Source organism: Symphalangus syndactylus, chromosome 12, assembly GCF_028878055.3.
Source record: "Symphalangus syndactylus isolate Jambi chromosome 12, NHGRI_mSymSyn1-v2.1_pri, whole genome shotgun sequence".
Lineage (NCBI taxonomy): Eukaryota > Metazoa > Chordata > Mammalia > Primates > Hylobatidae > Symphalangus > Symphalangus syndactylus.
This window is the reverse complement of record NC_072441.2, coordinates 47,804,317-47,832,114: the sequence shown is the minus strand read 5'-3', so window position 1 is coordinate 47,832,114 and position 27,798 is coordinate 47,804,317. Positions and strand designations below refer to the sequence as shown.

Genomic DNA, 27,798 nt, shown 5'->3' with positions numbered 1-27,798 from the left:
TAACTTTATTTGGCAGCAAATACTTTAAAAAGACTTAACTTTAACCAAACAACTGATGTTTAAAATTTGAGTTTTTTTATGAATGAGTGCATGCTCTTTCGAGGTGATTGGTGTACAAGAAGTCTTTGTTATGTGAGGACAAATTGATGTTGGAGAGTGGTAATCTGTAGTGACTACTTAAAAGAGGGCATCAAATGGAGAAAAAGAAGGCTTAATTGGGACCTTACTTTAAAATGTGAAAATGAAATTAAAATTGTAAAATAAGTTTATCATATATATGTATGGGTGTGTGTGTGTATCTACAGCATATATGTGCTAAAACTTAGCATAAAGAATTGGACCATTATCCTCTGATGAAATGACTTGCCACTCAAAGTTGTGAAAATTATTCTGGGTTGCAGTATATAAAAGAAGGATTGAGAGCGAAGTGAGTATTTGAGAAGAAATGAGACAGGAGGCAGGGAAATTAGGAGATTGTTAGGAATAATGGGCTAGATGAGGGTTGAAGCTGAGGGCTTAAATGAGCAGAAGCTGGGGTGTGGTAGTGGTAGAATGCGATTTGTTATATAAGAAGGAATGGATGTCAGTTTGACAGAACGACACTGGTTGAATGTTAGTGGTTATGGAGAAGTTCAGTGTTGAAGATGTGTGGACTTGGGAATTGTTGATGTATAGGTAGTGGAAAAGGATGGCATCAACTGAGTGTGCAGAGTAAGTAGAGGACTGATGTGAGATCCCAGGGACAGAGAGAAGATACAGAGGAATTGGAGAAACACCTAACAGGTAGGGAGATGGACCTGCAAGGAGGTGACGTGGAATTTTAAAAGTGCAGGGTTTTAAGAAGTGATTATCAGTGTTAAATGCCACCGATAAGGTAAATGGATTCAAAGTAATAAAACTACAGTAAGTGACCTTTAGGGAGCAGTGATGTAGCAATCAGAGACAGACAAGGTAACATCAATACTGTGATCAATTCTGTGATAGAAGTATGCCTAGGCACCATGGGAGCACAGAGTGAGGAACTCACTCTAGGCTGAATGAGGAAAGGAAGCTCTTCTTTGGGGAGAGGGATTACCGGTCCTGAGTCGCAAAGGTCAAGTAGGCATTAACTGGGCTGGGTTGGGTGGGGGTGGGGCTGTGATACAAAAACTCTGGGTGAGAAGAACATGATGAGATTGGTGAACAGGATCATATTTGGAGAGGCTAAAGGGCATGTGTCAAGGGATGAAGCAGGAAAAGAAAATAAAAACCTTGTCTACAAAATATAGTTCATATACTTAAGGAAACCACCCCTGCCAGCACTTTTTGACATAGATTTATCATGTTTGTGTGGTTTCCTTTTTTCTGTATTTCAAACACTGAAAAAAATGTAGATGATTTTTAAATAGGAAACATAGATAGCTTCTTCTGTCCTGACTTTTAAAAATGTGCTTAGTAACCAAATTTGTTTCTAAATAGATTGTTTACAAGTACCATTTAACTTTACTTAGATAGGGAAATTTGTGTCTATAGATAGTAAAATTTCCATGCTTGGAAATAGCGACCTAGTTCAATTGTTGTCAGTAGCTATTGTGTGCAGTCAGGATGTCCTGGGGAAGGAGTGCGCCTGTGTATAGTTGGTGTCCACATTCCAGAAACAAACTTGAAGAGAGTGTTCTCTCAGATACCTTGAAGATCTTTTTGTCTTTGAGGAAAAGCAATCTTCTGAATATTATTTTCCACTATTACTATCTTTACACTTGGGATTATTGTTACTGTTTTACTTTTGTGCTGGATGACATTTAAAAGGGGAAGATTATTTTGTTGTTGGGAAACTTCCTCTGTTTCAGTAGAACTCCATGAGACTAGAACACTTTAAATATTGTGTTTTCTTTGTGTTAAGTTTATATGGTTTATAATAAAACCTCTTTCCCTGCCCCAACTCTCACTTTTGAGGCCATTTAAAAATATTGATACCTCAATTGAAAAATATTCAGCAACTTGAAAAATTGAGGTCAAATCAACTTAATTAATGATTTCATTTAATAGTAATTTAGTTTTCAAAACCTGGAAAGGCAGAGGGTAAGTAGAAACCATTTTGAGTATCTGTTCAGTGCCAGCCAGTCTAAGTGCTTTAAAACCTGTAAATGTACAGTAGTAGCTATTTCAGAAAGGAAAAGTTTCTGGGACAGAAAGATGTCTGGAATATGGAGATCCTTTATATTATTTAAGGTTTCAGTTTTTTTTTTTTTTTTGAGAGATGGGGTCTCACTCTATTGCCCAGGCTGCAGTGCAGTAGCATGTTCATAGCTCACTGTAATCTTAAACTCCTGAACACAAGCAGTCCTCCCACCTCAGCATCTCAAGTAGCTGGGGCTACAGATGTGAGCTGTCACTCTCCCAGCTGATTTTTAAATTTCTAAAATTTTTCATAGGGACAGGGTCTTGCTATGTTGCCCAGGCTGATCCTGAACTCCTGGCCTCAAGCAATCCTCCCACCTTGGCCTCTAAAATGCTGGGATTACAGGCATGAGCCACCACACCTAGTCCATCACTGAGTGTTTTTTTTTTGAGATGGTGTCTCTGTCACACAGGCTGGAGTGCAGTGGCATGATCTTGGCTCACTGCAGCCTCTACTTCCTGGGTTCAAGCAATTCTCCTGCCTCCACCTCCCGACTAGCTAGGATTATAGGTACGTGCCACCACGCCCAGCTAATTTTTGTATTTTTAGTAGAGATGAGATTTTACCATATTGGCCAGGCAAGTCTCAAACACCTTGACCTCAAGTGATCTGCCTGCCTCGGCCTTCCAAAGTGCTGGGATTACAGGCATGAGCCACCGCGCCCGGCCCCATCATTTAATTTTAACTCTGACTATGTTTAAAAAACAGCAGTGACCTAGGTATATGACTTACTTTGGAGACATTAAGTATGAAATGCATTTTTTCAAATCTACCAAACAGTAGAAAAAAAAACACAGAATGACTTTAGAATCAGGGATGTGTAATCTTATTTGTATTACCACAGGTTTGAATGCATGAAGCGTGTCTGCTTCCTCTGTATAAGTAGTGAGAAATTAGAATCTTTACCCATATTTTTTATTTTAAATGTGGAGTTTATCTTTTAAAAACTTTAAAAGAAAAATCTTTAGTTTTTTTCCTATTCATTCTAGTAGTGATTTGTATTTCCTGTGTGTTCTCCTGTTTCCAAGCAGGAAATTCAGTCTGACAAAATATTTGCAATATGGTAAGAGAGATACAGCCTATTTTTAAAGGAGATAAAGGTATCTTCAGAACTCAGTAATTTATTATGTACTATTTGTTTTCATTATTTTCAGTTATTTTGGTCAATCTTATTTCTAATATAAATGAAAATAACCCTTAATTTAAGTTTTTTATGTTCTGCATTTTACCCTATATTTAAAAATTGGTAAACAAAAAAGAAAAGTCTTAATTATGCCTCCAAGATTGTAGAAGCCTTGTATTTGTTTTGAAAACTTAAATTTTATTAATAGGCAGTTCACACAGAATCCAAATGGTATAAAAGTGTATTGAATGATGAAGTTTCTGTGTTGCTTTTACCATTAGTCACTCATTCCTTTACCTAGATAAGCAACAACCTTTATTGGCCTCTTGTGTGTTTTTTCAGAGATACACATATACAAGCAAATACATGGATGTGTTCTCTTTTTTAACCTCCTTTTTGCACAGATGGTAGCGTTCTGCTCCTTGCTCATTGTCCTGAGTTACCTGCACATAAAGGGTTTCCTCATTCTTTTGTTATTATTTGTTTTTTCAAAGCTGTATGATTATCACTTATATTGATGTACTATAATTTATTTAGTCAGTTAACTACTAATAGATGTTTGGATCATTTCCAGTTTTTTTCCTATTACAAACAATGCTTCAATAAATAGTCATGCAAATTCCTAGATGAATAATTGCTGAATCAGCAAGCATGTGTGTTTATATTTTTTGATATTACCAGATGCCCTCAGTATAGGTTCTGCCCTTCTGATAGCAGTGCTGAAGAGGCTGATTTCCTGCACCTTTGCCAACAGAACTGGTTACAAAGCTCTGTTATCCAGTGTGATAGTGAAAAGTGTTGTCAGTCTAGGTTTGATTTGCATTTCCCTCACTTTGAGTACAGTTGAATATCTTTTCATTTGTTTCAATACCGTTTTTACATCCTTTTATGTTAATTGACCTTTTATCTGTTTTTCTTTTGCTGGTAGCTCTTCTTTTAGTATCGATTTGTAGAAACTCTGTATAAGTAAAATTAGCCTTTAGTCTGATTAATGTTGAAAAATTTTTTTACTTCATTTTTTGTCTTTTATTTTTGCATTAACATTTTTCAGTCTTTTTTATGGTTTCTGGGTTTTTGAGTATTAGAAAAGGCTTCTCTGCTCTGAGATTATAATAGAATTCTTGAATGTTTTTTCTTCTGATGTTTCATGGTTTCATTTTTTGAATTTAAGTCTTCAGAAACATTGTAAAGTATCTAAGTGTCTAGTAAATTTATCAGGTAATTCATCTTTTTGCCACTAATTTGAGATGTCACCTTTATCATAAATACACTACATTCTCACATGTATCTATTTATGGACCTTATTCTGTTCCATTGATTTGTTTAGTTGTATGCCCAGACCACACTGTTTTTATTATAGTTTTTATGGCATTTTAGTATCTGGTAGGGATAGCTTGTTTAGAATTTTATTTTTTCCATGAAGATTTTTGAATTGGCTGTTTGGTTCTAAAAAATATCTACTGGTTTTTTTTTTTTTTTTTTTTTGATGATTTGAGTTGAATTTATAGATTAAATTAAGGAAAATATACATATTTAGTATTTCTATCCAAGAATATAATATGTACTTTGTTTCTTGAAGTTGTCTTTTGTGTTCCTCAGAAGCAACTGAAAGTTTTCATTAGGTAGGTCTTGTAGCTTTTTTGGTTTTTTTCCCTATGTATTTTATTCTTTTCTTTTTTTTTCTTTCCTTTTCATGCTTTTCTTCCATTGCATCTTTTAATTGAATGGTTTTTGAACTGTGAGCTCTGACTCATGACATCAAGTTGGTGGATTGTGACCAGCATTTTTAAAAAATGAAAGAGAATAGAAAAGAAAAATCAGAAGCAACACTCATTATATAAAACTCAAGTGTGTGTCAGAAATTTTATAGGTGTTATATAACTATTATGTGTGTATAGAATACTCAGTCATGATGCAATATGTATTTTTTCCCAAGGTTGTGGTCAAAAACATTTGAAAGTTACTGCTCTAATAGGTTGTATGAATGAAAGCTATTCAGGTGATTTCTTGAAGAGATACTAAACGTGTCTTAGGACTTGGTATTGTTATTTAATAGGGAACCCAAGGGAGGCAATTATTTAAACCTTAAGCAACATTTTAATGAGCTTTTGAAGAACTATTTTAGAGGGGATGGAGTGGAGACAGAAACACCAGTTAGGTTGTTAAATAGTTCAGACTAGAGGTAAAACGTGGGCTTTTGAATTAAATCAATGGCAATGGGGATGGAAAGGAAGAAAAAATATTTTAGAGGCATTTTTGAAAGTGAAGCCAATGAGCTAAGGATTGTATGGAAAATAGCAGGTGGAAAGTAGGAGAAGAAATATATCAGCCTATTAGAAATGTGAATCTGGAGCTCGGAGGTTAAAACTAGACAGGTAGTTTAGGAATTTGTTCCCTCAAAGGTATGGAAGTGGATGAGATTCTGTAGGGATACTGCATATAAAGAAAGCCAAGGTTGAGAGCTTTAGAGGCTAAGTGGAGAAAGCCCTATGAAGTACAGATTGTGTACAGATATTGAACAGAGGAACAGAGCTTGTGTTTACTGAATCCAAGCACTGTACTCTGGGTGCTTCACATTTGTTTTCTCAGTCATTCCTCTCAATAATATGCTGTTTTGCTTATGAGGAAATTGAAGTTAGGTAATGTGTCCAGACTAACACACAAAGTAGTAGAGACCAGATTTGAACTCAGGGCTGGAACTCCAAAGGCTTTTATCAGTATATATTACTGTTATATCACCTCTCATTTTGCAGATATGGAAACCGAGGCATAGAGAGAAGTTTGTCCAACATACGTATTAAGTGGTAGTGTTGAAACTTGCAAAAAGGTTTAGTAGTTTGAAGACTTAGAAGAAAAAAGACATCTAATTTTGACTGATAGGTTATTGTTGACAGTGTTTTGTGTTATTATATGATAATAATAGCTAACATTTTTGAACATCTTCTATGTAACAGGCTCTGTTCTAAGTTCATTTAATCTTCGCAACAGTTCTCAAAGTGCGTAATTATCCCTATTTTATAAATGAGGAAACTGAATTACAGAGGAGTGAAGTTATGTAACATTGTAAGAGAGAGAGTTAGGATTTAACTTAGGCAGAAGTCTGACTTCGGAACCCATCCTCTTTACCAGGGGTTGGCACACAGGCTGGTGGGCCAAATCTGGCCAGCTGCCTGTTTTTGTAAATAAAGGTTTATTGGAACACAGTCTTATTCATTTATGTATCATCTATGGCCCCTTTCAACAGAATTGAGTAGTTGCAACAGACTGTATGGCCTGAAAAGTGTAAAATATTTACTACCTGGTCCTTTATAGAAAGTTTTCCAGGCCGGGCGCGGTGGCTCACGCCTGTAATCCTAGCACTTTGGCAGGCCAAGGCAGGCAGATCACGAGGTCAGGAGATCAAGACCATCCTGGCTAACACGGTGAAACCCCGTCTCTACTAAAAAATACCAAAAAAATTGGCCGGGCGTGGTGGCGGGCGCCTGTAGTCCCAGCTACTCGGGAGGCTGAGGCAGGAGAATGGCGGGAACCCAGGAGGCGGAGCTTGCAGTGAGCCAAGATTGCGCCACTGCACTCCAGCCTGGGCGACAGAGCGAGACTCTGCCTCAAAAAAAAAAGAAAAGAAAAAGTTTTCCAGCCTCTGATAACCGTTAAAGTGGGTGAAAAGCCAAATCTTGAATTTATGGTTAACTTGGGAAGGAAGGCAATATAGGCCATGGCATGACCTATTTATAGAAGTTCAGTAGTGAAGAAATGGTAAATGGATTGAATGGTAGCTTTAAGGAGAAATATGGTAAAATGAACATTTTTTTCACATAGGAAAGATTTGAGTATGTTAGTAACATAAGAAAAAATGTCAATTGAATAGGAGATAATGAAGCTGTGAGGGAGGAGTAAAGTTGGTATAGGGTTTTGGACAATGTAGGAAAGAGTAGGTATATTTATTATTGGAAAGGAGCCAAAGACTTTGCTTTGAAACACTGAGCAGGAGCAAAAAAGAGAATTATATTAGATATTAGAAATATAGGGCTGTTTTGAAGTCAGGCAAAGGCATTAGGAATAGGAATTTTCATTAGATGGCTATAACTTCGCTCAAGTAGAGATGAAGATAAGATGGTTCAAATGTTGAATTGATTCAATAATTATTCTTTTCACTACTCAACAGTTGTTACAATTATTATTTTTTAATCTCCCAGTCATGTTTAGTGTGATAAAAAAATTAGTAAGAATAATTATACAATTTTGGATAGGGTTATAAACTATTTTTTAACAGCTTAAAGTTAGGAAATACAAGTAGGATTTACATTTTTGATGGTATTATATTATAAATTACTATTTAAAGTCTACTTTACAATGTATTTTTATAAACAGCTTTATTGAGGTATGATTGTATAATAAACAATGGTGCAATTTGAAAGTTATGACATATGCATCATACTCCCGTGAAATTGTCATCATTCTACCTGTATCTCTTGGTCCCCCCTTTCACAAATCTTGATATGTTGTTTTTTCATTTTCATTCTGCAAAATCCCTTTTTTAAATTTTTTGAGATGTAGTTTCTCTCTGTCACCCAGGCTGGTGTGCAGTGGTGTGATCTCAACCCACCGCAGTCTCCTGCCTCAGCCTCCTGAGTAGGTGGGATTGATTACAGGAGTGCGTCACTACCACCAGCTAATTTTTGTACTTTTACTAGAGACGGGGTTTCGCCATGTTGGCCAGGCTGGTCTCGAACTCCTGACCTCAGGTGATCTTCCCGCCTCGGTCTCCCAAAGTGCTGGGTCAGAATACTTTTTAATTTCCTTTTTTCTTCTTTGACACCTGGGTTATTTAAAAGTGTGTTATTTAGTTTCTAAATATTTGGAGATTTTCCAGAGATCCTTCTGTTGTTTCTAATTTAATTTCATGTTATCACAAAAATATTTTGCCTCATTTGAATCCTTTTAAACTCATCAAGACTTGTTTTATGGCCCATGATGTAGTCTATCTTGGTAACAATATTCAGTGTGCATTTGAAAAGAACATGTGTTTTGCTTTGTCGGGTAGGGTGTCATATAAATGTCTTGTCAAGGTGGTAGATAGTGTTGTTCTCATCTTCCCTATGCTTACTTATTTTCCATCTACGCGTTCTGTCAGTTATTGCGAAGGGTTATTGAAATCACCAGTTATAACTGTGAATTTATGTGTTTTTTTCTGTTGCAGTTTTTCAGTATTTTAAAGCTCTGTTCATTAGGTACATAAATATATGGAATTGTTGTGTCCTTTTTTTTTGGAGACAGAGCCTTGCTCTGTCGCCCAGGCTGGAGGGCTGGAGTGCAGTGGTATGATTTCAGCTTACTGCAACCTCTGCCTCCTGGGTTCAAGTGATTCTCATGCCTCAGCCTCCCCAGTAGCTGGGATTACAAGCACGCATCACCATTGCCTGGCTAATTTTTTGTATTTTTAGTAGAGATGGGGTTTTGCCATGTTGCCCAGGCTGGGCTTGAACTTCTGAGCTCAGACAATCTGCCCACCTCGGCCTCCCAAAGTGCTGGGATTACAGGCATGAGCCACCGCGCCTGGCTGTTATGTCCTTTTGATGAATCGACTCTTTCATAAGTATAAATGACTCTTTTTATCCCTGGTAATGTCCTTTGTATAGAAATCTTTTTTTTTCTTTTAAATAAGAAACAGAGTTTTGCTCCGTCAGGCTGGAGTGCAGTGGTGCAATTATAACTAACTGCAATCTTGAACTCTTGGCCACAAGTGATCCTCCTGCCTTGGCCTCCCAAAGCCCTGGAATTACAGGCATGAGCCACCACACCCAGCCTATTTCTTATATTTTATTTGAGTATCTTTTAGTTGTTTCAGGTAGAAGTATAATCTGTTTCTCCATCGTGGTCAGAGCAGAAGTCTGAGAATATTTTTTAAATGCCCATTATTTAAGAACCATATTCGCAATGGTAACTTTTTCTTTTTGTTTGTATCAGTGATATTTAGAAGAATCTGATGAAGGTTATGGATCTTAGCCTCCCGCCTGCCAATCTACAGAGGCTTATGCATATAAAATTTTGGTTGCAATTTCATGGGATTTATAGGCTTGAAGTTTAATTCACTCCTACCTAGGAATTCTTGCTTTCCAACTCTCGTTGTATATTAGAATCACATGAGAGAGCTTGCGACAAAATATATTCTTCACCACATACCTATGAAATCTGAATCTTTGATTAGTGGGACCCAGACTTTGTTTTTATTAATAAAACTCCCCAGGTAATTCTAATGTGCAGCCAAGATGAAAGACAAGTCTGTTTTAAAGTAGAGGATGACTTCTTCAAAAGGTTTCTCTACCATCCCTTTATTGGTAAGAATATTAGGGAGGGGTCATATAGGGAACCAGTTACTCTTTATACCCGGCCCAAGTAGCACCAGTTACTTTAAAAAAATTACCAGTTCCACTTTCAGACTTTGTCTTGGTAAACCGTGTTTGGACTTTTAACAAGAGTGCATACAGAAGTTAAAATAAATCTTTTTCAGTTTTGTTTCATAATTTGCTTTAACAAAATGCAAAATATTAGAATATCTCTATTGTAAACAAAAGGCAGCTAGCTGTATGTCAATTAACATGGACCTCAGAGCCCAAGAGCCTGTTATAAGAAATAAGGCTATAAGTAAATAGGAATTCTAATTTTCCAAATCACTGGGTGTTTTTTTTTTTTAATGTGATGTGCTTTGTTACAGGTTTTATGCTGTGTCAAATATATGTATATGTGTATATCTATATGACTTTAATTATTGGTAATTCATACTAAAAAATGTACCTCATATTGCCTTCAGTGAGCTACAGTGTGTTTAACTGTTTTTTAAAATGCCAGAAAGCAGTAAGGAAGAGAAAAATAGTACAGAACACTGTTAGTAATTGAGAGGTGTGGTGTAGCATGGACTCTATGACTCCAGCACTGATGGATTTCACATTGAGTCAGTTTTTAGATGTGTCAAATTATGTAATCCATGGAGTAGTCAGTTTGGAATGCTGACTGCTTTTATGCAAACTGATTCTTTTATATGAACTTCATAATGAAGAATTTGAACATCATGTCTATTTTGTATGTTAGACTTTTCAATTTCTGAATCTTCTAATGCTTCTTGAACTAATGATGAAGTTTTAAAGGATTAAATGATTCTGTATAAATCTAGTTTAAAGTATGTTTTTCCTTATTGTAACCAACTTTTCCTTACAGCTGTGAACTTCACAGAAGTTAATGAAGAAAACAAAAACGATCTCTTCCAGGAAGTATTTTCTTCTATTGAAACTTTGGCATTTACCTTTGGAAATATGTAAGCAGATAACTGTCATTTAAAGCAACTGGTCTTAGGTGTCTTAGTGAGAGTATGTTTCATTATCCAGTAAGATACATGGGAAATGAAGTATTAAATGGTATTAAATATCACAACTTTGGAAAAACTACCTTCTGTATGGCCTTATTACTATATTCGAAGATATTTTTATAGCTATTTAGAAGCAACATCCATTTGCAAGGGACTGTGGTTTACGTGAACAGATTCCTAGGGGTTTATTTCTAAGGTTCTTATTTTTTAAAAATTATTTTAGATAACATGTTGAATGTAAACCCTGTCACAAAGAAGTGTAATGACTTGTCTTTCTTTTTTTAACCTCTCCGGATAGCCTTACAAACTTCCTTATGGGAGATGTAGGCAATGATTCATTATTGCGACTGCCTGTTTCTCGAGAAACTAAGGTAAGCTAAGTTTGTGTGAAAGCAAAGTCTTTAATGTTTTTAACCTCATATTTCAACTATTGCCTAATCTTAGGCCGGGGGTGGTGGCTCATACCTGTAATCCCAGCACTTTGGGAGGCCGAGATGGGCGGATTGTCTGAGGTCAGGAGTTTGAGACCAGCCTGGCCAACATGGTGAAACCCCGTCTCTACTAATAATACAAAAATTAGCTGGGCATGGTGATGGGCACCTGTAATCCCAGCTACTCAGGAGGCTGAGGCAGGAGAATTGCTTGAACCTGGGAGGCAGAGGTTGCAGTGAGTCGAGATCACACCACTGCACTCCAGCCTAGGTGACAGAGTGAGACTCTGTCTCCAATAAAAAAGAAAAATTGCTATGAAATAACAGAATATGAGGAATGTATGGATAATATTTCTTTAAAGGTTTATGGTAACAATGTTTTTAATTGACTAAACATTTTTGCTGAATGCAAACAAAATACATTAAAAAAACTGCATCAGGGACCTATGTTGATCATTTTCTGTTAAGGATGATCAAATCTAAAAAGGATTTCAACAGATATTTGGGACCAGGTATAGTGACTCATGCCTATAGTCCCAGCACATTAAGAGGCCAAGGTGGGAGGATCACTTGAAGCTAGGAGTTCAAGACCATCCTGGTTAACATGATTGAGACCCTGTTCCTACAAAAAATTAGCCAGGTGTAGTAGCACACACCTATAGTCCCAGCACTTTAAGAGGTCATGGTGAGAGGATCACTTGAGGACAGGAGTTCAGGACCAGCCTGGTTAACATGATTGAGGCCCTGTCCCTACAAAAAATTAGCCAGACATGGTGGCACAAGTCTGTAGTCCCAGCTACTTGAAAGGAAAGCTGAGAGGGGGGGTTCACTTGAGCCCAGGAGTTCAAGGCTGCAGTGAGCTGTTATTGTGTCATTCCTCTCTAGCCAGTGCGACTCTGTCTCTAAAAAAACACAAAAAAACAAAAACAAAAACAAATCATAAATATTTGGAAATGTGCCAGGGACTTACATTATTATAAAAACTTCAGGTCCTTCTTAAAATTATATATAAAAAAAAAAGACTCTTTAAGGCATTTGGTATATGTATTACAATATTACCAAAAATTATGACTGTTACTGAAGCCATCTATTGACAGATGAAGGAGAATGATGAAAGGTTGTAAGATGTTTAAATATTTTGCTATTATTCATGATTATTCCTAAATTTTATCTTTTCAAACTGTTGCTACTACTTCAGAAGATAACACATTTTATCTGTGTGGCAAGACACTGAACAATTTAAATTTTAGGTATGAATCATATTTTCTGTTTCTGTACCTCTATTGTGCATACATATTATACTAATTCTTAACGGGAAAAAATACTTTTTTCTTTTTTTTTCTTTTGTACTTTTTTTTTGAAGGTTTTAATTTGTTTTAGAGATTGGAATTAAAAAGCTGTGATGATATATAATCCTAATAATAAAATTACTTTGATCAACGGTTTTGAAAAATGCCCTTTAAAAATCATAGCTGCAGCCTGGGCACGGTGGCTCATACCTGTAATCTCAGTACTTTGGGAGGGCAAAGTGGGCAGATCACCTGGGGCCAGGAGTTCAAGACCAGCCTGGCCAACGTGGCGAAACCCAGTCTCCACTAAAAATACAAATATTAGCCAGGAAGGGTGATGTGCATCTGTAGTCCCCGCTACTTGGGAGGCTGAGGTACGAGAATCACTTGAACCCTGAAGGTGGAGGTTGCAGTGAGCCAAGATCGTGGCACTGCACTCCACCCTGGGTGACAGAGTGAGACTCTGTCTCAAAAATACATAAATAAATAAATATATAAAAGTTGCTCTCTCTCTCTCTATATATATATATATATATTTGCCTCATTTGAATATATATATTGCAACTATATATATATAAAATATTAAATACGTATATATTTTTTGAGAGAGAGTGAGAACTCCTTCACCTGGGCTGGAGTGCAGTGGTGTGATCTCAGCTCACTGCAACCTCCATCTTCTGATTTCAAGCACTTCTTGTGCCGCAGCCTCCCAAGTAGCTGGGACCACAGACATGTGCTACCACACCTGGCTAATTTTTGTATTTTAGTAGAGATGGGGTTTCTCCATGTTGGCCAGGCTGGCCTCGAGCTCCTGACATCAGGTGATCCGTCCACCTCAGCCTCCCAAAGTTCTGGGATTACAGGTATAAGCCACCACACCTGGCCTGTTGCAATATGTTTAATAGTGGTTACTATGTACCATGCCCTGCGCTAGGCCTACATCATCTTAATTCTTAAAACAGTCTTTTGAAAGTAGTGTTCTTATCCCTCTTTTACAGAAGGACTTGCAAAGTTAGTGAACTTAAAATATGTAGCCCAGTGTCATACAGGTAATAATAGAGCTGGACTTCAGACCCAGGTCTCCTCGATCATTTTTGCATTGAATCCCTTTATACCCTGTATTGCCCAACTTAAATCAATTAAATTGTTTAAGATCTCAAAATTTTGGTAAATGATGTTTTCCAGCACAATGCAGTAAAGTAGCACGAGCCACATGTAGTTCTTTAAATTTAATTGTGATAGTTAAATAAAATTAAAAATTCACTTCCTAGTCGCACTGGCCACTTATTAAATGTTCAAGTAGCTACATGGAGCTATTAGCTACTTTATTGGACAGTACAGATATAAAACACTTCCATTATCATAGAAAGTTTTGCGCTAAGCTATCTAATAGACTTTCAGAGACATGCTTATCATATAGTAAAATGATGAAAGATGACTGGAAGAGACAGATCTATGTGTTCTGTTTAGGTAGCAATATGTTTGCATTGCTTCTCTAACTTCTTGACTAATATTTTTGTTATCTGCAAAACTTAAAGTTTTGAATGGATTCATTAATGTTAACTAATGCTGTTAGTAACAATAGTGAGGTTGTTCATTCTTGAATCTTGGGAACTCCTGTTGTAAAAAGCTATGAAATTCTGATGAAGTGTTCTGGCACTTAAACAGACTTCGAAGGCCCTTTAAGTTTTAAATACTTGAAATTCTTTAGCAGGAATTATGTCAGAGTAACAAATTGGGGCAAAAAAATTCTGAAGCAAAGATTTGTGTTGTTCTCTAATTTTAAATTTATCTTTTTCCATGTTGTAAGTCATTTGAAAATGTTTCTGTGGAATCAGTGGACTCATCCAGTGAAAAAGGTAATGCTCAAGGTATTTATAACTTTTCACAAACTTCTTGTAGTTACTTTCTATAAATGTCCTGGATTAATCTCTTCTTGCTTAGTAACCTAGTGTATTCATTTTTAATGCAAAATGATATATAAAGTTTTACATATAAAGCTTAAGGGAAATAACCTGCTAGAATAGATAGATAATATGAGATATAGACTGATCAAGAATTGTGTAAAGCTTTTAACTTGATGAATAATAGGAATATATTTTAAGATAAAAATACATTATGGTTTGAAACCATTTTAAGTTTAAACTCTGGCCTTTTAATTGTAAATTTGTCACTTGTATTTTTTTAAAAAACCAGTTTTTATTGACTAATATCTTAGGATCTGAGGGCTTCTTTGTTTAGAGTTATGATGTGATCACATTTAAGATATACTTGCCTTGATATTTTTGTTTTCAGGAAATTTTTCCCCTTTGGAACTAGACAACGTGCTGTTAAAGAACACTGACTCTATCGAGCTGGCTTTGTCATATGCTAAAACTTGGTCAAAATATACTAAGAACATAGTTTCATGGGTTGAAAAAAAGCTTAACTTGGGTGAGTTGCCTTTTAAAGCATCTGATTTAGAGTATAATAATTAAATTGTTTCTAACTCATTTTTTATAGATTATGAGTAATAGAATTCCAAATTAGTACCTGTTTCATTATAATGAATAAAACCATTATCCAGAAAAGACTCTTTTTACACTAGATGTAATTATTGAATATTTGCTGTGGACCAACTACTAGACCTAGGGACACAAAGACAAATAGAATACTGTCTCTGCCTTCAAAGAAGTCATACTCTAGTGGGTAAAAAGAAATGCAGTCAGATAATATGGTCAGGAGATAATAGCAACAGTAGATGTATGAGTAGAAAGCAATGGAAGCAGAGAAGAAACATTTTAATAGCTAATATTTCCCCAGTGTTTTACAGTTGTCAAAATGTTTTCATAGTCATTATCTTATTTACTTCTTATAAAAACTCTGAGAAGTAGGCAAGACAAGAATTGTTTTTCCTATTTTACAGCTGAGAGAGATAAGACAGGAGATTTCCTAAGGTCATATAGCAGATTTGCTTAAAGTCATATAGCATAACTGGAAAAATATAGAATCTACCCAAAGCCTGTGCTCTTTCTACTATATTATTTGCTTATAATAGAGAATGCTAATCAGAATCACCTGAATAGTCTTGTAGAGGGTCAGTACACAAGCCTAGGTCCTATCCTTCAGAGAGGTGAAATGGAGGCAAATACATTCCGAAAGAGTTTCCCAGTTGATTCTGATGAGCACTCACGATTAAGAAATGCTGCATTAAGAGCTGTACATGGTGGCTTACGCCTGTAATCCCAGCTATTCCTGCGGCTGAGCTGAAAGATCACTTGAGCCTGGGAGTTCGAGACCAGCCTGGGCAACATAGTGAGACCATGTCTCTTTTAAAAAAAAAAAAAAAAAGAAGAAGAAGAAAGAGGTATTGCTGTATTATATCTTGATACACACTAGTATTTGTGATCACTTCTTAATTGTGGAATTACTACAAGTAATTTTAGAGTATATAGGGGGAAAAATAAATTGATTTTACCTTCTCATACCCTCTTTGAATTTTTCAGAATTGGAGTCCACTAGAAATATGGTCAAGTTGGCAGAGGCAACTAGAACTAACATTGGAATTCAGGTAAGTGTTCTGTGAACGTCGGGGGTTCTATAATAAGAAACTACTCATGAACTCCCAATAATTTGCAAAATCAGAATATTTCAGTTAATATGGGAAAGCACTTAAATGCTGATCTTTTTATTGACAAAATTATTTTAAGTTTAGATGGATGTCCATTACGGAAAAAATCTAGGAAATATACTTTTTTTTTCATCTTAAGACAGGGTCTCACTCTAACCCAGGCTGGAATGCAGTGGCGTGATCTCGGCTCACTGCAACCTGTCTCCCCAGGTTCAAGCGATCCTCCCACCACAGCCTCCTGATGACCTGGGACTATAGGTGCCCACCATACCCTGGCTAATTTTTGCATGTTTTTGTAGAGATGGGGTTTCACCATGTTGCCTAGGCTGGTCTCAAACTCCTGAGCTCAAGTAATCCACCCACCTTGGCCTCCCAGAGTGTTGGGATTACAGGCATGAGTCACTATTCTCAGCCAGAAATTTACAATTTTATACAAATACTGATTGTCTTGATAGCTACTACTTTTGCTAACCAGTTTTATGATTAATTATAATTAATTTTCTTCTATATTTTTCTCATAGTCATGTTTATGACTAGTTATTTTTCTGGGGGCAAAGGTCTAAACTTAGTTTCCCTTTTTGAAGAAGGGTAGTGATGTGTTTGGAATTCTAGTGCCATTTCTATTGTAAAATTTACTTTTCAATTTTAAATTTTAGGAGTTCATGCCACTGCAGTCTCTGTTTACTAATGCTCTTCTTAATGATATAGAGAGCAGTCACCTTTTACAACAAACAATTGCAGCTCTCCAGGCTAACAAATTTGTGCAGGTAAAGATTAATTTATATGTATAATACATTTTTTTTTAAAACAATGGCATGCCATTAGAAAATTGCTTTTTTCTTTTTCCATTTTAAATACCCTTCACAGCCTCTACTTGGGAGGAAAAATGAAATGGAAAAACAAAGGAAAGAAATAAAAGAACTTTGGAAACAGGAGCAAAATAAAATGGTTAGTATTAAAATGGAGTTTCATGTACCTATTTGTGAACATTTAAAATAATCTGCAGTATATACTGACCTTCCTTGCTCTCATTTTTCTTAAATATATCTTAACTATCTTGCTGAATATGCTAAAGACACTTGTTCGTAGGATTTCTTTCATATTCTGTGTTTAATACTCTTTTCGGTGTAGCTTGAAGCAGAGAATGCTCTCAAAAAGGCAAAATTATTATGCATGCAACGTCAAGATGAATATGAGAAAGCAAAGTCTTCCATGTTTCGTGCAGAAGAGGAGCATCTGTCTTCAAGTGGCGGATTAGCAAAAAATCTCAACAAGCAACTAGAAAAAAAGCGAAGATTGGAAGAGGAGGCTCTCCAAAAAGTAACAATCTTTTTCTTTTTTATTTGCAAGTTGAATTAGCAGTAATCTGCCAGGAGTTTGATGTCAAAGTTCTGCGTCTGCCAAGACTGCCTAGAAAGGCGTGTTAAAACATGGCTAAGCCCATCCCCCAGAGTTTCTCATTCAGTAGGTCAACAGAGGGGCCGAGGCAGGTTACATTTTTTAACAGGCTCTCAGGTCGTGCTGATGCTGTTGGTGAGGATCCACATTTTGAGAACCACTATGCCGAGACCTGAATTTTGGAGTTTGTGAAAGAGTGTCTTAGAGAAGGCAGTAGTTTAATATATATTTTACTTGACAAGAAATTTCACCTTTTAGGCAAATGTGTGTGTATATGTGTACTAATTCAGGCACCTGATAGCAAAGATAGGCAAAAGCTTTGTATTATTGATGAAATGTAATTTTACGAACAAATTCTGTAAGATTATATGGAATATAGTAAATATAAATATAAAATTGCTATTTCAAATAGAAGCAAATATTTTATAGACAAGCAGTGTACTAATTATAAATTGTACATGGCTGTCCATTAAAATCAAGTGCCTTTGAATCACTGACCAGAACAGATTAACTCTAGAAGTATTATTTTGAAAACAGAATATTTCAGAATTTTCAGTTATTTCAACTTAGCTTTACTATAGTAAATATTTGTTTAAAATATAAATTCTAGTGTTTTTTTTTTTCTGTGATATTTGTGAAGGTAGAAGAAGCAAATGAACTTTACAAAGTTTGTGTGACAAATGTTGAAGAAAGAAGAAATGATCTAGAAAATACCAAAAGAGAAATTTTAACACAACTCCGGACACTTGTTTTCCAGTGTGATCTTACCCTTAAAGCTGTAAGTAATTTTTCTTCAATATTTTGAAGGCAAGAAGAAAAGACCATCAGGCAAGGCTTGGTGGCTCACACCTGTAATCCCAGCACTTTGGGAGGCTGAGGTGGGAGGATCACTTGAGCCCAAAAGTTTGAGGTTACAGTGAGCTATGATTATGATTACCCAGTCTAGAGTGGGTGATCAAGAAAGAGAGAAGGAAGGAAAGAAGGGAGGGAGGAAGGAAAGGAGGGATGGAAAACAAAGAAAGAGAAGTCTCTGTATCTGCAGAAGGGGAAGGTATGCCTGATAAGTTACAATTCTTATGGGATCTAGATTCTGAGATTAATGAAATGTGTTGAGTTTGCAAATTGATTTTCAGTTTTTCATAGTGATATACAGTTGAATTTCTTTTGATCTGCCTTTCCCCATGTTCTCTGGATTGATGATTTGTTTGGTTAAAATTGAAAGCTGAGTTTAAAATTGCCTCTAAGCCACCAGTTTTCTTGGCTTTGCTGACATAATTGATTTGACCCTTGAAACTTCTGCCAGTGCTCTGAGATATATTCTTTAGAATTGGAGTAAATTAAATATTAAAATTGAACCAAATTATTTGTTTGGAGACAAAGCATTCTGCCCTGAAGTATTTTTATTTACTCTTTAAAATGTTTTTCGTAAAATTAATCACATGCAAAACCTTTTTTTCATGTATAGTCCACAAGTTTTAACAGTTACAGATTTGTTTAAGTACCACCACAATCAGGATTCAGAACAATACTATCACTTAAAAATGATTCCTTCATGCTACTTATTTTGTAGTCCAACTCTGTGCCCACTCCTAACCCTTGGCAAGTACTGATCTGTTCTTATTAGTTTGGTCTTTTCCAGATTGTCATATAAATGAAATCATATAGTATATAACTTTTTGACTGGTTTATTTTACTCAGCATAATGCCTTTGAGATTCATCAGTGTTATGCATGTATCAATAGTTTGTTTCTTTTTATTGCAGAATTCCATTGTATGACTGTGCTACAGTATTTATCCATTCACTAGTTGGACATTTGTGTTGTTACCAGTTTGGGGTGATTATGAGTAGAGCTACAGAATATTTTCTTACACATTCTTGTTGAACATAAGTTTTCTTGTTTCTCAAGTCAATACCAGGAGTGGGATTACTGGTTGGTGTGCTAAATGTGTAGTTACCTTTATAAGAAACTGCCAAACTGTTTTCCAGAGTGGCTATAATATTTTTCATTCTAACCAGCAGTATATGAGAGTTTTAGTTGTTCTGTGTCCTTGACATGTATCAGTCATTGTTTTTAAATGTTAGCTGTTCCAATAGTTGTGTTATCTAATTGTGGTTTTAATTTGTGTTTCTAAAAATGATTAACAATATTAAGCATCTTTTCAAAGGCTTATTGACAATCTATGTTTTAGCTATTTTAAAAATTGAGTTGTTTATTTTCTTATTGTTGAGCTTGCATATATTTTCTCTCATTCTGGAGCTTCTCTTTTTATTCTTTTAGCAGTGTCTTTTGGGGAGCAAGAGGTTTTAATTTTGTTGGAATCCGATTTATCAGTTTTTTCTTTTATGGGTCATGCTTTTGGTTATATCTAAGAGTGCTTCACCTAACCCAAGATCATAAAGATTTATCCTATGATTTCTACTAAAATTTCAATAGTTTTACGTATAGATATATGATCCATTTGAGGTTAATTTTTGTGTAAGGTTTAAGGTACAGATTGAGGTTCATTTTTAGCTTATGCATGTTATAATAAAATTATACCCACAGGATTTTACTTTATCGGAGTGACACAAAGAGACAAAGAGGTCAGTGCCATTGAAAGAAAAACTTAGGATTTAAATTTCCCAAGAGAAGGGGACACGTCATTCCACACAGGGCCACAAGGCAAATACCAGGTTTGGCAAGCATAAGCAGGGATGAAAGAAAGCTGAGTAGAGTTTTTATTCGGGTTTCCTCAGGAAAGGCAAGGTAAACTGTTTAGGATTGGCTAGTATGAATTTCCATGGACTTTGGAGCGTAGGGATGGTCTCTAGTTGTTTGGTACCTGGCCCCGGGGTGATTTAGGACAGAGAAAATAATTGGCTTTGTGTGTAAGAGTTAGAGAAGGAGGTGGCTGGATCTATAGACTTGAGACTTGTTGCTTTGCACATGAAAGCTGTGATCCTAGCTGTGCCCTTGGCTATCTTTAGGAATTAGCTAGCCCAGGGAGAGTCAGCCTCTCACTGGCCAGCATGCTTTTTAAGATGTCGAAACTGCATAAAATAGAGAAAATAAAAGACATGTTAAATGCAGATATCCACTTGTCTTGATACCATTTGTTGAAAATACTATGCCATTTTCATTAAATTGCCTCTGCATCTTGGTAAAAATCAGTTGGCCATATTTGTAGCTATCTACTTCTGTATTTTCTGTTTTGTTGCACTGAAGTACTTGCTGTCTTTTTTTTTTTTTTTAATACTTCAAGTTCTAGGATACATGTGCACAACGTGCAGGTTTGTCACATAGGTATACATGTGCCATGTTGGTTTGCTGCACCCATCAACTCATCATTTACATTAGGTATTTCTCCTGATGCTATCCTTCCCCCAGTGCCCAGCGCCCCGACAGGCCCCAGTGTGTGATGTTCCCCGCCCTGTGTCCAAGTGATCTCGTTGTTCAGTTCCCATCTATGATTGAGAGCATGCAGTGTTTGATTCTCGCTGTCCTTTTTATAAAGCCCCAGTGTCTTGGTTATTTTTGCTTTACAGCAAGTCTTAAAATCAGGTGCATAGTGTGGGTCTTCCAGCTTTATTCTTTTATAGAATTGTTTGAGTATTTAAGGTCCTTTGACCTTCCATAAAAATGTTAGAATCAGCTTGTCCATATCTCCAAAAAACTCTTGCCAACATTTTGGTTGGAATTGATATTAAATTTTAGATCCGACTGGGGAGCATTGACTATATATGTAGCATCTTAGCAATATAAAGTTGCCAACACATGAACATATTATGTCTCTCCAACTACTTAGGTCTTTTATTAAAAAAAAAATCAGCATTTTGTAGTTTTCAACATACCTTTAATAAGTTGTGTTAGATTTAATCCTATATATGTGTGTGTTTATTTGGGGGGGGTATTGTGAATGGTCTATATGTACACATAAGTGCATATGTATAGATTTCCTTTATTTAAAATTCCCATCGTTATTTGGTTTGGGGGGTTTTTTGTTTGTTTTTGTTTTTTGAGACAGGGTTTTACTCTATCACTCAGGCTAGAGTGCAGTGGCGTGATCATAGCTCACTGCAGCCTCACCCTCCTGGGCTCAAGCAATCCTCAGCCTCCCAGGTAGCTAAGACTACACGTGCATGCCACCATGCCCAGCTAATTTTTGTATTTTTTGTAGAGACTGGGTTTTGCCATGTTTGCCCAGCCTGGTGTCGAATTCCTGGGCTCAAGGAATCCACCCACCTTGGCTGCCCAGAGTGCTGGGATTACAGGCGTGAGCCACCGTGGCTGTCTGTTTTAATTGTTAATACTTAGAAATATACTCGATATTTTGTATGTTGGTTTTATATTTTGCAGCCTTGCTAAACTCACTTACTTGTTTTGGGAGCTTTTTGTAAATCCTTTGGGATTCCGTACATAGAAAATTATGTTACCTGCAAATAGGGACAGTTTTATATCTTCCTTTCCAATCTGTATTCCTTTTATTTCTTTTTCTTATTGTCCTAACTAAGGCTTCTAGTACACTGTTAAATAGGGGTGGTGAGAGAAGACATCCTGGCCTAATTGTCCATCTTAAGGGAAAAGCACTCAGTCTTACATCATACAATATGGTGATAGCTGTAGGTTCTTTGAAGATGCCTTTTATCTGGTTAAGAAATTTCTTTTTTCTAGTTTGCTGAGAGTTTTATCATGAATAAAGGTTAGATTTTATCAAATGTTTTTCTGCATTATTTATTACATGTAGTTTTGTTTTAGCCTGTAAATATAGTGGATTACGTTAATATATGAGTGTGGACCTAGCTTTGCATCCCTGGAATAAGCCCCTCTTCGTCATGAGGAATTGTTTTCTTTTATATATTGCTGGATTCAGTTTGCTACTTTGTTGAGTATTTTTTCTTTTTCTCTCAGTGAAAGATTGATATGTCTAAAAAAACTGTTTTTGTTTGGTTTTGAAAGTGTCAGGGTGATTCTGGCTTCATAAAATGAATTGGGAAGTGCTTCCTCCTATTTTGTTTTCTGGAAAAGACTGTTTCAAATTTGTGTTATTTCTTCTTTAAAAGTTTGATGACATTCCTCCGGTGAAAGTATCTAGGCTTGGGATTTTCTCTTTTGGAAGATTTTTTTTTACTACATATTCAGTGTATTTTCATATAGGCCTATTCAAGTTAATTATTTCTTGTTAGGTGATTTTTGGTAGCTTGCGGCTTTCATGGAATTGGTCCTTTTTATCTAGGTTGTTGAATTTATGTGCATAGTGTGTCTTGTAGTATTCTCTTACCTTTTAATATCTCAGTGGGCTGTAGTAATAACCTCTCTTTCATCCCCGATACTGGTAATTTGCATCTTTTTTCTCTTTCTCTCTCTTTGGTCAATCTGGCAAGAGGTTTATAAGTCTTATTATCTTTTTAAAAAAGAAATAGCACTTAGTTTCATCAGTTTTTCTTTTTCTTCGTTTTACTGATTTCTGCATTTTATTCTTTATTTCTACTTTCTTTGGGTTTATTTTGCTTTTTTAAAAAAGTTTCTTAAAGCACAAGCTTATGTTGTTTATTGAGACCTTCCTGTGCTTTTCTGATACATTTAATTCTTTAAATTTTCCACTTTAAGCATTGCTTATGTATATCCCACAAATTTTGAAATTTGTATTTTCATTTATATTCATTTCAAAATATTTTCTAATTTCCCTTGAGACTTCATATTTGATCTGTGGATAATGTAGAAGTCTGTTGTTTAATTTCCAAGTATTTGAGGATTTTCTGGATATCTTCCTGATACTGATTTTTAGTTTAATTATATTATGGTGGGAGAAATACTGGTTATGATTACATTTCTCTTAAATTTGTTATGTAGGTATTTTATGACCCAGGATGTGAGTCATGAACAAGCAGAAATCAATAAAAAGAAATCAATAAAATTTAAAAAGAAAAATAGGGAAAAATCAAAACTAAAAGCTGTTTCTTTGAAAAGATCAGTGATGAATTTTCCATGTGTACACTTGAAAAGCATGTGTGTTCTGTTGACTGGAGTGTTTTATAAATATCAATTGGTTCCTGTTGTTTTAAGATGTAATTTGTTTCTTCTGTATTCTTGATGATTTACCTTTTGCTACTTTTATCAATTACTGAGAAAGGAGTTTTGAAGTCTCCAACATATTGTGTGTTTTTAGTTCTATCAGTTTTTGTTTTATGTATTTTGAAGCTCCATTGCTTACACAGTAACAATTATTATATGATCTTGGTATATTGATCCTTTTATCCCTAGAAATGTGTCTCTTTTTATACTGATAAATTCCCTTGCTTTTTATTCTACTTTATGTAATATTGATATGTTATTCCAGTTTTCTTTCGATTGAGTGTAGCATGTCTTTTATCATTCTTTTAATTTTATCATATTTAAAGTGAGTTTCTTATATAGCTTATAGAGAGCATATACTTCTATCTTGATTTTTTTTTTAAATCTATTTTGGCACTATCTTATAAGTGGAGTGTTTAGACCATTTATATTTAAGGTAAATATATGTTCAGATTTAGTTTTATCATTTTATTTCTTTTTTGTTTATGCCTTATGATATTTTCCTTAATCTATTTCCCTTTTGCTGCCTTCTTTTGGATGGATTGATAATTTTCTAGACATATATTTTAATTTGTCTACTGGGTTTTTTATTATGTATCTTCATATACCTTTTTTAAAAAATTGGTTGCACACATCTGTGTTATTAAGAAGCTGTAGTAGCTCAGGTTATATTCCTAACTTCTAAATGTTTTCTGAAGAAAACATTGTGAAGGAAAAAATAGTGTGGATACTCATAACACCTCCCCTGGCACCACTGTCATAAATTGAATATTGCTTGCAATGTCTTGGATTCACTGTCAATTGAATATTGGGTTGCCTGGCCCATGGGTCCAATCACCAGAATGGTTTTTTTCCCCTTTGTTCTTATAAAATGAGAAAAAAGTTTAATAAATGAGCCAAAACTGAGATTTTGTTTGGTAGAACTCTTTCCCTTCCCTTCTCTTGTTCTAATGACTACAGTGTCTTTTTCAAGAGAATATAGCAGTTACAAACCACTCCTGGCCAGCTTCCAGTTAGGAAATTGAATTTTTATCTTTTTATATAACCCGAGAAAATCTCCCTCTAATTATCATTTAGAAACTTGCATTGCCTTGATAACCACAATGGTTGCATGTAGACTTCTATTATTACTTTTTACTTTTGTCTGCATTTACTCTCAGTGAAGCTAAATGTAAAACTACATCGCTTGACCAGTGAAAAAATGTGTTTGGTTGTTTATGTCATATAGAGTCAACCAGTTAAGCAGCATGTATCAAAACATAATGGTTTTTGAGATCATTTAACATTGTAAATTCTCATTAGAACCTCACAATCTTGGTTGAATCTTTGGTTTTTATCTGTTTAAGACTTGATTGAACTGAGTTGCTATGGACTGTTTATCACCCCCTGCAAAATTAGCATGTTGAGTTCCTAATCCCCAGTGTGATGATGTGATGATATTTGAAGGGTGGGGCCTTTGGGAGGTGACTAGGTGGAGCCCTCATAACCCTTCCCCTTCTATCATGTGAGGACACAGAGAGAAAAGAACAGTCTACGCATCAGGAATTGAGGCCCACACCAGACCCTGAATCTGATAGTGCCTTGGTCTTGATCTCTCAATCTCTACAACTGTGAGAAATAGATCTTTGTTAAGTCACTCTGTCTATGGTATTTTTGTTGTAGCAGCCTGATGTGACTAAGAACATACAGATGTAGTAGTACATATATGGATTCTGTCATATATGAAAATGGATATTGTGTCATTAAGATACAAAATAAGCATTCTGGTAAAAAAAATTATCTCTTTCATGGAACAGAAATGGAAGTTCTAAGATTACTAGTTACCTGAAAAAGTAGTAATGAACTGTGAAAAACTGTTGAAGAAGCCGAGCATTTAATGTGGCTTCCAGAGTTATATGAAAATGCTAGATGCATTAAAACATGTACTAGGACAATTCGGCCTAAAATAGATTATTCTATAAATAGCCAAGTTTACAAAAATGGTTGCACACTTATCTATATTTATACATACACTTAATTTTTTTACAGTCTACTTAGAACTAGTTTTTTACCACTTCAAGTGGAACACAGAAGCATCACCACCATAGAAGTTCCTTTACCTAATCTGGGTTGTATTTGATATATGTAAATTACATCCATATACGTTGAAAACCTCACCAGACTCTCATAATTTTTGCTTTTAAAAGTCATGCATATTATAAAGAGGTTAAGAGGAAAAAGGTAGTCTATTATTTACTATTTCTATTCATTCTTCTTGTATTCTAGTGGTTCCATCTTTCCTCTGGTAACACTTTGTCTACAGAACTTCCTTTACCACTATTTTATAGCAGGTCTGCTGGTAATAGATTCACTTGGTTGTGTTTCATATGAGAATGTCTTTATTTCATCTTCATTTCTGAAGGACACTTTCACTGGATATAGAATTCTAAATACAGAAATCAGTTCTTTCACTGCTTTAAAAATATTGTTCCACTGCCTTATGGCATCCATAGTTTCTCATGAGATACCAGTAATCATTTGAATTATCATTCCCCAATTGTGGCATGTGTTTTTCTTTGGCTGTTTTTGTGAGATTTTTTTTGTCTTTGGTTTTTATCTGTTTAAGACGTATCTAGACTTGGTTTTTGCTGTTTTTCCTGTTTTGGATTGGTTGAACTTCTTGAATCTACAAGTTTGACTCTTGAAAAATTTGAGAAGTTTTCAACTATTGTTTCTTCAATTTTTTTTTTTTTTGGTAGTATTCTTTTTCCTCTTTCTCTGACACACAGTGACTCAAACACTAGAGCTTTTGTTAATTTTCCGCAGTTCTGGAGGTCCTCTATTTTTTCCCCAAAGCTTTTTCCTCTTGATTGTTTATAGTGTTCTGTTGATCTGTCTTCAAGTTCACAGTCTCTTTTCCTTTGGTTATCCCCATTCTCCCATACAGTTCGTCCAGTAAATTTTTTGTTCTGGATATTTTATTTTTCATCAATAAGTTTTCCTTTTGTTTCTTTATGTCTTACATTTCTTTGCTGAGACTTCTTCTGTTTTTCCATGTTTCAAGATTGTTTGCTCTACTTTTTTGAAACCTTTGTAATAGTTGTTTTAGACTTTTCATCTGATCATCCCAAATCTGAGCCATATCAGGGTTGGTGTCTTTTTATTGTCTTTTGTCTTGCAAGTTGTTGAGATTTTCCCGGTTCTTTGTATGACAAGTAATTTTGAATGATATCTTAGACATTTTCACTTTTACTTTATTGACTCTGGGTCCTGTTTGTAACCTATGTTGAACATTAATTTTTTATTTCAATTTTAGCATCCATTTGATACAGTTAGGTTCATTTTCCAGCTTCTGCATGACTCCGTTCCCAATCTTCTGTCTGGGGGCTTAGGTCTGCCTATTCTGCTCTTCTCCAGGGCCAAATGTGGGGAGGATAAAGAGAAAAAAGTAACAGAAATTTCAGACCCCTCTCACTCTAGGCTACAGTTCATCTGGTCATAAACGAGGATTTCCATCAGAGTTTTGGCATCTCTGCAGCTGCTACTACCATCATTCCTGCTCCCACAGGATTGTGTCTTAGGGATTTGGACTTGCTTGGGGTCTGGGGCAGGAGAGAAAATAAATATACAAAAGAAACCAGGGAGTTTTCTGCTACTGTTTTAGTTACATCTCCCATCACCCCTCCCCGCTTTTGTTCCTTGGGCCAGAAAGGACCTCTCTTGGAGCTCCTTCTGTCTGCACTCAGTTTATACTTTGGGAATTGGAGAATTGGGTAGGAGCTGAGCATGGGCTGGAAAAGAGGGCAGGGGTAGACCTATCACTGGATTGGTCATACCTTGAATTGTAGTTTATTTCCATTTACTTTTCAGAGTCTTGATTTGTGCATTCTGTTCAGATTTTTAGGTGAATTCAGTGGGAGACAGGGGAGTTAGCTTACTGCATCTGAACCAGAAAACTTCCTTAAAATGTTTTTGAGTATTTAAAATTGTATCTCATTTATTTTCCAAATTTTGATTAATTAATATATTATTTACTTAAAGAATCATGAAAGGATTTAAAAGAATTATAAAATCTGGCTGGGCGCGGTGGTTCACGCCTGTAATCCCAGCACTTTGGGAGGCCGAGGCGGGTGGATCACGAGGTCAGGAGATCGAGACCACGGTGAAACCCCGTCTCTACTAAAAATACAAAAAATTAGCCGGGCATGGTGGCAGGCGCCTGTAGTCCCAGCTACTCCGGAGGCTGAGGCAGGAGAATGGCATGAACCCGGGAGGCGGAGCTTGCAGTGAGCCGAGATCGCGCCACTGCACTCCAGCCTGGGCAACAGAGCGAGACTGTCAGAAAAAAAAAAAAAAAAAAAAAAAAGAATTATAAAATCCAGGATTTGAAA

At 35.7% G+C, this 27,798-nt stretch overlaps 1 protein-coding gene across 6 annotated transcripts in view; it reads left to right on the top strand.

Annotated features, from left to right (window-relative positions):
- ARHGAP29 (Rho GTPase activating protein 29) overlaps positions 1-27,798 on the top strand; it is a 74,359-nt gene that overhangs the window by 27,146 nt on the left and 19,415 nt on the right. For 4 of the 6 annotated variants that reach the window (XM_063625545.1, XM_063625542.1, XM_063625544.1 and 1 more), the window contains 9 exons: positions 10,500-10,596; positions 10,946-11,018; positions 14,178-14,226; positions 14,663-14,800; positions 15,853-15,917; positions 16,634-16,744; positions 16,845-16,925; positions 17,109-17,297; positions 18,016-18,153. In XM_063625545.1, the coding sequence (XP_063481615.1) occupies positions 10,500-10,596; positions 10,946-11,018; positions 14,178-14,226; positions 14,663-14,800; positions 15,853-15,917; positions 16,634-16,744; positions 16,845-16,925; positions 17,109-17,297; positions 18,016-18,153 (941 nt within the window). Of the gene's footprint in view, positions 1-10,499; positions 10,597-10,945; positions 11,019-14,177; positions 14,239-14,662; positions 14,801-15,852; positions 15,918-16,633; positions 16,745-16,844; positions 16,926-17,108; positions 17,298-18,015; positions 18,154-27,798 lie in introns of all 6 variants that reach the window. The other 2 variants (XM_063625540.1, XM_063625541.1) reach the window with 1 other exon arrangement.